This window comes from Rhineura floridana, chromosome 3, assembly GCF_030035675.1.
Source record: "Rhineura floridana isolate rRhiFlo1 chromosome 3, rRhiFlo1.hap2, whole genome shotgun sequence".
NCBI lineage: Eukaryota > Metazoa > Chordata > Lepidosauria > Squamata > Rhineuridae > Rhineura > Rhineura floridana.
In genome coordinates, this window is record NC_084482.1 from 62,624,875 (window position 1) to 62,638,032 (window position 13,158).

Here is a 13,158-nt window from a genome sequence, read left to right on the forward strand (position 1 = left end):
AGAGGAGTGTGTGTGTACAGAAACTAGTCGGCTGTGTAAAAGTAAATTCTACATTAATCGCTCCACCACCCCCCTTTGCCCCTGGCCCTGCCCAGCACTGACGAGTGGCCCCAGACGGTTGCCCCGAAGGGAATGCCCAATTCCTTATGCTCTGTCACCGGGGTCTTCCAACAGGACGCTGTTGATAGTCCCACATGCCCCTGGAGGTTCGGCTGGCCTTTACCAGAAGCCAAGCCTTTAATGTGGCTGGCTGTGCCCCGTGGAACTCCTTGCCAATAGAGGTTTGGCAGGAGCCATCCCTGTTTCTTTTTAGATGTCTTCTAAAAACTATTATTCAGACAGGCCTTCAAACCTGATATTCTTTGTCAATCAGTTCACAGCTATGTGTTTAATGTTTTTATTATAATACAGTGTTTTTAGTCTGTATACCACCTTGTGATTTTTTATATGAAAGTGCGATTTATAAAGATTTAAATAAATAAAAATAATTAAATGCAGCCCTTGTGTTGAAAAAGGCTCCCAACTCTTGCCTTAAAGGGGGAAGCCCAAATTGCATAAAGCCAAAACACAGCTAAAAGCAACATTGTTTGCCGTGTGCTACACGATTGCCTCCTTCACATTAGAACAGGCTTGTTATTCACATGCTCCCTGGTCATCCCTGGCAACTAGGAACTGCCAGCTGAACTCTTTGTCAGTCATCAGTGCAGCACTTTTGTGCCAGAAGCCTACTGAGGATTTGCAAAGAGGTCTGTGTAAGTAGTTATACCAATGTATTGGGTCTTTATTGATAGGAAAAGGATACACTGCCTCTATCTTACCCTAAGGAACTGTATAAGTATGCATGACATGGAGCGAATAGGGAAAAGTTTTTCTCTCTCTGAACACTAGAACTCATGGACATCCAACGAGGCTGATTGTTGGAAGATTCAGGACAGACAAAAAGTTCTGCTTCACAAAGTGCATAGTTATATGGAAGAGGAAGTGATGGCCACCAACTTGGATGGCTTTAAGAGAGGATTATGGAGGATAAGGCTATCAAGGGCTATGAGCTATAACGGCGGCCTTCACAGTTGGAGGCAGCATGCTTGTGAATAGCAGAAGGGTATTCACTGCAGGAGGGGAGAGGGCTCTTATGCTCAGGTTCTTTTTTTGCAGGCTTCTCACAGGAAACTGGCTGGCCACTGTGAGAACAGGATGCTGGACTAGATGGGCTTTTCTTAAATTATTAAGGGGTAAAGTAAACTCCAATTAACTGTTCGCATTTTGCACCGAGTTTGAGGGATAGCAAGACTGCTTTTGCTCACTCAGCAAGTTAAAAAGCACCTTCCATTCTTTCACATGTTCTTGGGCTGAGTTCTGACATTAAAAACAAAGTTCTGGACCGAGTTCTAGCACAGCGTTGCTCAAAATTAAAGGGCAAGAGAGAGAAAGGAGAGACAGACATTCACCTACAGATCCTTGACCAGTTTACTGTAAACAAGTGCCATTTGGGACAGGTTTTTTTTGGTCTTGTCATTTAAAATTAGGGTGGACAAAAAGCAGTGAAAGACCCCTATGCAACTGCAGCCATTATAGTTTAATATGCTCCTTTGAAAACACATCCAGGTAAAATAAAATAAAATATCCAAATATTTTCCCTTTTTGGTTTGAAATTGGGTAAGTTTTCATCTTTCCAAAAATTGGTTTTTAAATTTATACATATATATTGGAAGGCAGACATTTTTAAGACTGCAGTAGAAACTGGGATTTTGGGTTACTTGTTCCCAGAGAATGAGAAGGTATTTAGGATGGTACCCAGCTTGAAATCTTACTGAATTCATACACTTGCCTCATATGCTTGGCCTTCATGATGGCATTGCCATCTGTTCCTTGTGTTTCTCTTGATGCTTTACTAAAATAAACATTCTACACAGGCCACCAAACTAAAAACCACAGTAATGAAGTTACATACATCCTTGTAGCACAGGCATATTTTAAAATATATAATCACATTTGACTGAAAATTCAGCACTGTCAGGATTTAATAAAATGTTTAAAGGCAATGTGAACTCTGACCTTACCTGTCACCTGGCTTAAACTCCCGGGAAACCTTGGTTTTCTTTTTCTTATGTTTCCTTTTGAGGTTTTTGATGGAGAGTGGGATACTCTTCTTACGCCCTGTGCCACTGCCACTTTGAGAAGAAGCTGTGGAACTGGCAGAAGATGTCACGGAGCTGGTGTCATCAGTGTCATCTGCCGCCTCATCATCTGCATCCTGTTCTGTTGACTGCAGCTTGTAGTCTGAGGAGCCATCATCCCGTTTCAGTACAAAAGGTGCTTGCAGCTGCAGCCCAGCTGCTCTGCAAGCAACCCCTTTCCCTGTTTCATCGAGGTGCTCTTCCTTTACCTCCTGTAAGCTTACAGCACCACTGGCAGAGTCCTCTCGTTCACATTTTGAGATGGCTTTAGGATCTTCAGATGGTTGGTCACCTGCTGCAGCAGACTCTCCTTCCGGGAGGTCAAGGGTACCTTGTGAGTCTGGGGAGCATGACATGATCTTCACTATCTGTTTCTTCAGTAATCTCCTCACCTACAGGAAATAAACGATGGTCAACAGATGCAGCCCAAGATGTGGGAGAGTTCTAGTCAGAACAAATTACGCTGTTGAGTTTAGCTGATCAGTTTAATAGATTTAAGGGTCTTGTATGCAATCCCTGGACTCTTATTTTTCCTCCTTTAGCATTCTGGCATTTGCATTAGACTTTTCATTGGAATATTGATGGGCAGCTCTTGCTTGCCAGCTTAGAGTTTAAAATGATCACTCTACTGAGAAAAGACCATTCTCTTGGGAAGAGACAATAGATTGGGTTGTATCCAACGAAGTCATCCCGTTAGTACAGAAGTCAGTCAGGAATGCTTGTTTCCAGGATCTTTCCTGCTCCTGTTGCTTTGCTGAGGAAAGGGGACAGTAGAAGAAGAGATGCAAGGAAAGTGAAGGATAAGGCTATCCATGCCTACTACCTCTGATGGCTATATTCTGCCTCGGCTGTCTCAGACAGTATGCTTCTGAATACCAGCTGCAGGTGGGGAGAGTGCTGTTGGACTCAGATCCTGCTTATGGGCTTCCCCATAGGCATCTGGTTGGCTGCTGTTGAGAACAGGATGCTAGACTAGATGGGCCATTGGCCTGACCCAGCAGGCTCTTCTTATGTTCTTTAAAGGTTGTGTTGAACGTCCCCTGCCCACTCAAGTTTTGAAAAAATAGAGTGCTAATGGGATTTACTACATACTTCAAAGAGTACTAAAACTCTGTTACTGGAATGACTTCCTCAACTTGTGTATACATTTGTTCTCCCTTGCTGAAGTTTTAACATTTTACTGTAGGGACAGGAAACCTGTGACCCTGCAGATATTGTTGGGACTACAACTCCCATCTTCCCTGGCTATTAGTCATGCTATTTGGGGCTGATGGGAGTTCAAGTACAACACATGGAGCACCACAGATTCCTCATCCTGAATTCTGCATGCTCTGAGGCAGAGATAATCAGGTGAAAAATGAGTATGGCCATCCTTCCTCTATTTAAGTAAATACGTCTTTTCAGCAAGGTCCAGTATAAACTTCAGAGGTGGCACTAGGAAAGTTATAGGCTTCACCTTTTGGCACTTACTTATATGCATGTGTTCTCACAGCATAGCTTCATGGACTGGTCTCATATCAACTTAGGGAACGGGATTACATTGCCTTTCCTTCACTTAATTTGAATATTGTATCAAGTGTTTCTTCTGCCTTTCCTCCAAGATGCACAAGGGTGTGTGCATTTATGTTTATATATGTATGGGTGTGTGTATATGTATATGTGTGTATATATCTATATCTATCTGGCCCATAGGTCTAGCTCAGCTGCTTACAGAAGTCTATATTCCTGTGGCATACATTCTCTCCCTGTCCGTATTACAACCCTGTGAAGTAGGTTAAGCTGAGAGACAATGACCAGCCCAAAGTCACCCACTGAGCTTCATTGCCGAGGGGGAATTTGAACATTAGCCTCTCAGGTTCAAGTTCAACACTAAACGCTACACCACACAGTTGTTGACAATTGGGAGGCAATATCCAATTACCCTAGACAAGGGTTCACCAATCTCTTTAGGACCATTGACACTTTTGGAGACTATAGAAACTTGTGGGCACCACAGACATGCACACAGATTTACTGCATGCACACCCCACTCTCCTCTTCCCTCCACACCAGTTAGGCTTGAAAAAAAGTTTTAGCCTCATTGGCTGAGGAGGGATCTTCCTGGAAAGTGCAGTGGAGGAGGGAAGGTTAACACAGCTGCAATGTCCAGGAAGATAAGCCCCCCAGCCCCTGCAACAATTGGGCTAGAAGAAAGCCTTCTGTTGGAACCAGCAAGCTTAGTTGCAGTGGGACAGTGGTACTTTTGGAGCTGCAACTCTGGAGATAAGTGTTAGCCCTTCCTTCCCCATCTGTGGCCCCCTGAAATTGCTCCTTCCCTAGTGGAATTAGTCTTGAAAGAAAACTTCTCTGGGCTCCAACAGAAGGTTTATTTCCAGGCCTAATTGCAATGCTGGTGTGTGCGTGTGTGTGCATTTGGCAGGGTGCATCACAACTGGGTAGGGAAGGCTTAACTCTCCTCTGCCCAGCTGTGATCCCCTCCCCATGACCCCTGCCTCACTGCTATTAGGATTGAAAGAAGCTTTCTGCTGGAGTCAATAGGAGTTAATTGTGAATGGGGATATGTGTTTGGCACAGGGGAGTCACTGCTAGGGAGGGGTTAGTTTTCCCTTACCAGCTGTGAACCCCCAAGTCATCCCTCCATCATATCAATTACGCTTGAAAAAGGCCTTCTATTGACTCCAATAGAAGTCTTCTTTCAAACCTTATTGCAATGTGGGGGAGGAGATGCTGCAGGTGTCAAGGACTTGGTGGGCACATTTAAGCCTGTGGGTGTTGTGTTGGCAGTCTTGGCCCTAAATCTTAGAATCAGTACCAGCAGGCTCAGCCCCATCCCGACAGGAGTCTCTCTGCACAGAGGAGTGTCTAGAATCTTCACCATATAGAGCATTTGCCATATACTGAAGACATAAATCTTTACCCTGGCCCTTGACAGTTCAGGTATTTTGTCCTATGGGACCCACTTCTTTTGCTGAATTTAAACTGGTCTGTTTCATTTGGAATAGTTTTACCTGTTTTATAAACTATGGGTGCATGCTATGGGCAAGGCATTGCTCAGAGATGTTGCACACATACCCATGTCATCATTCTCCCTCTAACAAGTGGCATTTTGCTTTCAAACTTTAGATTATGACATTTTCTTTTAGAACAATAAATAAAATGTTTAAGAAGATATTCATGTATTTACTCTCCTAAAATGATTTCTAAAAACTGTGTAACAGGAAGACTTTTATGTAAGACTATGTACAGCATTACAATTCTTGTATACCGAGGACAAGCAAGTACTGAGTTATACACTGAGAATACAACTCTCCAACGCAAGAGCAAGCTGCATTTCTGCCTCTATGGGCACTGTCAGAAGAGAATGGAGGAGTCAGTGCCTTCTTTGCTTGTGGGCTCCCTCTTCTTGGCATAGCTGGTGGATCTGCATCTGCTCTCTTAACTAGGCCTCAGAAGGACTGTCCTCTTGACTAGCCCCCCTCCCACATTCTCAGTTTTTTATGGAAATTAGTGCTTTATGTCTGCTTGACACTGTGAAGGAGGAGACATAATAATTTTCTTTGTTTTACTATAATTTGATGTTTTTTATGTGTTTGTTCCTTTAGGAACATAAAATGCATTATATGTAACTTGGTCTTCCATGTTAATAATAAATTCTAATAATAATAATAATAATAGAATTACCATGTTTCATATATTAAAAGTACAGCTTATTCAGACAATTACAAATCAAATTTACTTTTTAAATTTTAATTTTTTATTACAAATTGAGCTACAAGCTGCTGAATTGTAAGGAACCTAGCCTCTTCGGTTTTGTCAGTTTATGAGGAGCAGGCAAAAAACAAAGTGACATTCGATCCAGAAAGTTTGCTTAAAAAAAGAATATTGCCTATTTTTCCATTTCCCCAAAAAATTCAGTTTTCCCCCTTGAAACCCCCCCCCAAACTTCTCCGCCGATTGCCTAAAATTTTCTGGAAATTGTCCATCTCTATGCTGCTACCGCCTCAAATGTTGCTACCGCCTCTTCTGTATTGCCTCTTTCCTCCCATGCTGAATGCGGTTCCTGGACTGAGAGAGTGACTATTACCTTCTTCTGAAGACTCAAGGGCCCACCTCTTACAGGACAGCAGGTCAGATTTGAATACCTTTGTCCTGACTATGTCAATGGCCATAATGTTCTCATTATGTTCTCATTATTAGGAAGGTGGGGAAAGAACCAAAATTCTCCATTCCTCGCCTTACCACCAGGCTATGGCCTTTAACTAGTTTCAACATACAAATATCAGTACTTGGGTTCGTGATAGTCTATGGTGTGTCATAACTGACACAATGCTGTCCAGGGTACTGCAATATAGAACATGCAGACACTGAGAAAAAAGTGAGGTTCCCAACTCTGCTTCTCTCGTAATGCTAATAACAAAAGGTGGGAAAGAGAAGATGTGCAGGAGAGACTCAGCAAGCAGAATACTTAACCTTTGCTCTGCATGTCAACTCTCCTGTGTAAATGTGCATTCCAGACATTTGCAATAAGTTCCCTCATAGCCACAGCCAGGCTCCAAAACCAGAAGGAGCCCAGCGGAGAAGAAAATTGCATAGGAGGCACTTGCACAAGAGAATCTACAGGCGAAGGAAGCATTATGACCCCTTCCTACCTGCTTTTTATCTGTAAGTATCCTCACCCTTGTTTTCCTCTTGTTATAGCAAATGAGGGCTGAGAAGCCTTCATTTACTCATGTAATGCCTAGTTCCACTCACTGGAGTGGGTTTAATTACTACTGCCCCCATTGAGATATTTGACAAAGGAAAGAGGCAACATCTAAGACAGCCATGAAAGGACAAAGCATGCCTACTATTCTAGACACTGCCATAATCAAGGGCAAGTTCATCCTGAAGTGATTAAGCAGCTATCTACTTCAATAGGAAAAAGCAAAGCACTGCAGTCAATGAAGCAAGATCTGCCAACACCCCTTCTGCTTGATGACCTGACTGCAACCAACAGGGACACTTCTATGGGAAGTGGGGGACAGAAGTGTTGCCATGTATACTATTCAGGTTTCACTGAAAATTACCACTTTCCTCCTGGCATATCTCTATCATGCTACTAATTCAAAAGATTATTAAAATTTGTACAAAATGAAATCTGAATTGGGTAAGCTGTTTTAAAAAGGTTAAGCTAACCTTTCCCTTGAGGAGGAATAATGGCACTTAAAACAAACATCACCTAAATAGAGACTCTTCTGAAGTATCAAGAGTTTATGTAGGAAGTTATTAACAAATGGCAAAATCTGCTGTTGACTTTATAGGGGGTAACAAAGTATTTAGAATGCTAACATCTTTTTTAGGAGGAAGGTGGCATTTGTATGCTGATATTGGAGACACTGACCACCTGAACCAGACCATAGAGGAAGATATAAACTGAAGTTCAAGGCTGTTTTTATATATAGATATAGAACAAGTGTTAAGTACAGTACCTTTTCAGGCTTTACGTTGGATACGAAACAAGGACAGGCCATCTGTAATATTAAACACCATGATTTTGGAATTACTGATGAAAACATGGGATATTTACAAAGGTAAATTATGTCTAGAGGAATGATTCCCAATTTGATAGCATTTATTCATATTTTTACCCAAAAGGGAGCTTTAGAATATTTGTTGCATGTTTTTCCTTAGAAGATGCTGATTTTATAGGAAAACATTTCACTATACTGGCACATAAAACCACTGAGGCAGGCTGTAAAACCAGTGAACCAAGCAGACAGACAGACAACCATGTTTTGTGGCCTGCCAGATGCTTAACAACCTCCCCCAAGAAGGTCCCAAAACAGGAGGTTAATTGAGCCTGTGGTGAGCTCCCATACAAGTTTGTAGACTGCATTTGGGTTTGTCTGCAGGCTAGATTAAGGGATGGTAAATTCAATTCTGATTATAGGAATACTTTGAAATTAGACAGAGAGCTGTTTATCAGAATATTCTAAGAATATTCCACTAAGAACTGTAAACTGTCCATTAATTAAAACTACTCAAGGGCAGAAATGTACATGGTATTACTACAACTGGAAGACACAGATAAGCTCTCATACACTAATTAAATAGTATTCTTTAGAAATATATGAATTTCCTTATTTTGCTTGTTATCAAGAAATATGTTAAACTATTTTTCACTGTCAATGCAGCTGCCAGAATGGCATACATTTGATAATGGAAAGAGACCAAAATCATTAACATAAGAGAATGGCTACTGAAATGATGAGACTTAGCAGTTATGAGTCAATTAACAAGCTACAGCCAAATGCTAGCCAGGCAAAATATCTTTTGTTGAAAATGGGATTAATTTACTTCAATACCAAACATGTGCAGAGGTCCAAAAATACTTTGGAGGAAGAAGGCACCTATAATAAATTAAAGGCGATATACCTCAGTTGTATTATTTTAATTGTAATGGTTTCCTTTCTGCACTTTGCAGAAATGAAGTCAACAATGGGAGTGGGGGAACACACTCATAACGAACACATACTAATGCTTGACCTAAGAGAGATGCTTGGAAAATTCAATCAGTACACACACCTTTCTCTATTGTACTTTGAAACACATAAAAACACCTAAAAAAGCTCAAAGGAGTACCATATGTACCTACAAGTAGTGTGGAAGTCAGCTCTAGAAAGTTGTAGAGAAACATTTGCGTGCAATGCTAAGCCAAACCATGACTCTACAGAAAAACATGGATGCATTAGTGTGCAGACTCCTGGAGAGAAGATTGTAGCTGCCTCTCTTATCCTTTAGTCTTGCTGCTGCATTGTTCTGAGCTAAGAATGTTGTCTGAATCCAGGTTTGTGGTTTGTTTTGCTCCAGACAAACCATGAGCCCTGGTCTGGACAACACACTCAAACTAAGCTCAGAACCCCACAGCAGCAGCAGGACCAGAGGAGGAGCAAAGTAGCTATGATACCTCTGGAAGGCTGCAGATTCATACTAAGCCATGGTTTGGCTTAGCATTACATGCAAACTGAGCCACTGTCTCTGAATGGTGGAATGAGACAGCTATAACAATGCAACAGATTCATAACAAAAAAGGAAACAAGTTTCCTTCCTGAAATCACTCAAAGGATCTAAAAACCATCTGCAATGTGAATTCTAAATAAATCTTCATCTCACATTTAGGATCAACAGAGATTTAAACTGAAAACAAAGAAGCAGTGGAATGTATTAATGTTGGGTGGAAATTCATATGTCACTGTAAATGTATGTTTCTCATGTAACAGCTTGTTTACAGGAGAATATTATAGATCACCCCTCATGGACTGATCTTATCTCAGGAATGCAACAGTTGCCGAATGAAGGCAAGCTCATCCCATAGCAACTCTTGCTACTTTAGTCCATTCAGCTGAACCAGTTCACATTTCCTCTAACCATTTAAGTATCATATGCATGACCCAAAGTGCTACTGGGAGTTCAGTTTCTTAACTGTGGGATCATACACGTTTCCCTACAGTTCCTCCTGAAAGCCACTGCCCCTTTTCTGTCATATGGTTTAGGAACACATTAATACTAAGCATGGAATTATGGTTAAGGCTAAACAGGTTCTTCACTTAATCTGTATTAACTGGCATCTGAAGATGGTTAAGAATACTGATTAAGCAGGGAAACTACTTAAGTCCGAACTGCAATCAACATTGGAGCAAATGTTTTTCTTAAATGTGGTTAAGGAAGAATATGATCTCAATACAATGGAAGCCAAAGAGAGAATACAAGGGAGTACAGTCCTCAGAGGCCGCTATTACCATCTCTTAACCACGTTAGCAGATTAATATTGGTGGAGATTAACAGAGTTTAACAAGTGTGACTTAACAAGAAAATAGTCTACAGCAATTTGGAATAATATAGACTTCTCAGAAGCAATTTGACACTCTTAGCCAAGCTATGCCAGTGTACATACCTTTTTGGTAACAGATCCTTCTCCCAGAACACAGTTTCTCTCTGGGCACTCACATGTGATTTTTGCAGGTTCCACTTTCTCAGGAAATACATATAGACATCTTTCTCCAAGTTGCCGCTCTGCATGGTCAAAGCATCCCAGACGCTTTACCCTGTTAAAGGCAAGATGACAGTGATACCACTATACTGCTAGCTGATACAACTTCCCCAAGTCTTAGCACAAGCCGACACCTCTAATGGGGCTTTCATGTACTTGCAAGGTGATCACCATTTGGGAAATCACTGTTTAGGAGAGAATGATATTACTTTCTCATTTTACATGTGTTTAGGCTAAATTCAACAGTACAAAAATCTTTGTTAATGCAGGACAATGGAGAATGTTCTATACGAAACATACTGTAAAGTTTGGATGTGCAGTAGGAAAATAAGTAGATTTTCAGAGTCTTTTTGCCCTGTAACACACAAACAGCTGGAAATATCCAAAAATATCCATTTTACATTTGACTAGTTTTCTAACATAAAACAGAATAACTCTACAAATTTAGAACACACTTTATACTGCAATTTCATTATCGTGCTTTAGACAGACTACACAGAATTCCACTGCTAACTTTTTTTCAGAGCCAGCTTGGCCTCCCCATAATTTCCTCCAATATCCCTGGTCTACCACTCTTCTCTTACAGCCTGCCAGGGTAGATTTTTTAACAGTAACACTCGGTACCTGATTTGTAAAGTGAGAGATACAGAGACACCAGCCTGACAGTCTTACCTGCTAATCCAGAATCAAAGAGCCTCCCATTGTAGTAGCTCTATTTTTATTTAAAGTATTTCATCCAAGAGTGCAAGTTGTATCTCTTTGGAGAGGGCATTCTAAGTTGGGGCACCGCTACAGAGAAGGCCCCTCTTTTGTGAATATGTAGTCAACATCCAGTAGGAGGGGCATACAGGGAAGGGTCTCAACCAAATATCTTAAGACATCGGCAAGCTAGTATGGAAAGAGGTGTTCCTTCAAGAATTTACTCTATGATGTAAAACATTCATTTCCTTTGCTCTAGGAACTCTCACTTCAAGTATTCCAGGAGTGAACCCTGGCCCTAAAAACAAGTTCCAGGGCTAAGCTAGAGTAATACCAGGTTTGAATAATGCATTCATTGTCTAGCTATTAGATGCCTTTCTTCTGCCCACATGATCATTCACCATCCCACCTCAAATATTTGGACCTATTATGGTTACGGCATTGCAACAGCTCTGTTTTCATGAAAGTAAACAGTTGCTCTTCTGATAGCTACTTACTGGCAGAAAGTAATTTATTGGGGCAGTGCTTTTTAAGGTGTTAATAGGAAGAACTCCTTACCTAGACAAATTCTCTTGGGTAATTAAAGATGGTGGAGGGCTTATACTATCTGTACCTCCAGGACAGAAACTTTTAGTGATCCAAGTCACTTTCAATTCCACCACCTGCACCTAGGGAGAAGGAGGAAGAGGAGGAGAGAAGAGTATGGTTTTAGAATGTTTCACTAGATTAAAAATCAAGTAGCATTTTGTTATGGAAGCCATTTGCTAAATTCAACACAGTTTTGGAGTTTTAGATAAAAATACTTTTGCACTACAGATGTATCACTACCCATACTCTGGTACCTTTCAGTCAGCTCATAGAATACCTCTTGGTTTCCCAGAAATATAATCCTGGTTTTGGTGCTGCATCTTTAAACAGAAACACATCAGCCCTAAGTAGCTATGGCATAAACAATCAGTTTTATTTGCTGTTTGGGAACAATTTAGATAAACAAAACTGCTTTTTATGTAGCTGGCATCACTTACTGAGGATTGCTCTGTTGATATAACAAACCTGATACAATCTAAAATGAAGGATACTTTCATCCTACAGACCTTTCACTTCAGGGTTTGACTGGGGACTCAGTCTAAGAACCAATCAGGGAAGAATTTAACAAAGCCCAAGTAACAGATGAGGTCCTCATTCAGAGTTGTACATAATTCAAAAATAAGTGAATCCCAATCTTTTGCAGACCACTATTTTCAGAAATAAAGCCAACAAGTTTGGTTCCAAGGACACAACACATCCCATTCTTCAGGCAAGTCAGTGATTTCATAATATAGTCAAGCTCACTGAGTCATACCTCTTCCACCACCACTCTGAACTTGCTTTTCGTGCTGAGAACAGGCTTCACTCCTGAAAGCCACTGCACATTTGAGAAGACTTTTGAGGGACCAATGAGAACTTGCCCAGGATAAAAGCCATATGAGTCATCAAAGAAGAGGCCCTGAAAGGAAGGAATAATAGAAGAAAGAAGTGCAAGTTAGAGCTAGGTATGGTTAGACCACATTTTGTCCCTGTGGTATGACTTTCCTGCATTTCTGTCCATCACTAAGGAAATACTTAAGGGAACAGATCTCGTTGCAAGTTTTCTTGGTCCCAAAATGCTTCTCTCTGCTTTAGTCAACCACAAGAGCAGTTTCTTATGTAATTAGGAAATCTTAGGCAGACAAGAAAAAGACTAGTGGAGGAAAATATCAGAGGTATTAGAAATGAACAGCTCTCAATTTCATTTGAATTATTGCAGCACCAAGTAGTAGAATCTCAAGGGTGGAGTATCTACCATGAAAACAGAAAATACGATTGAATCATCTTCGGTGACTTCTGGACTTTTTGACAATGGATTGTATTCATTGGGTCCATTTCCTTAGTTATAAAGGTGGGAAAAATGGCTCCTTACACATGAAATATCAAATGATAGATAAGGTGGACGTCTGAACAGTGTGACTGAATAGTGTGAAAACAGTACATTTTTTTGACATCCAATGCTAGCTGGGGAAGAGCAGGTTTACTTTTTTCCTATGGGAGTCATGGCTTTTGGCAAGAAATAAAAACACTGCTTCTATTTCTTGAATTGGGTTACACTGCTTTAGGTTTTTGACAGCAGCATGAAACCATTGGGACTGGTCACTGGGGGATTTGGAACACACTGATGACACCCAACTCTATTTCTCCAAAACATCTGAATCAGGTATGGCCATTCAGGACCTGGTC

General features: G+C 40.9%; 1 protein-coding gene across 1 annotated transcript in view; it reads right to left on the reverse strand.

Moving 5' to 3' along the window:
• The window catches only part of UBE2O (ubiquitin conjugating enzyme E2 O), a 119,619-nt gene that overhangs the window by 19,347 nt on the left and 87,114 nt on the right, over window positions 1–13,158 (reverse strand). The window contains exons 6-10 of the mRNA XM_061616301.1: window positions 12,248–12,391; window positions 11,464–11,573; window positions 10,111–10,261; window positions 7,646–7,687; window positions 2,061–2,569 (exon numbers count right to left, since the gene is read on the reverse strand). Coding sequence (XP_061472285.1) covers window positions 2,061–2,569; window positions 7,646–7,687; window positions 10,111–10,261; window positions 11,464–11,573; window positions 12,248–12,391 — 956 coding nt within the window. The remainder of the gene's footprint in view (window positions 1–2,060; window positions 2,570–7,645; window positions 7,688–10,110; window positions 10,262–11,463; window positions 11,574–12,247; window positions 12,392–13,158) is intronic.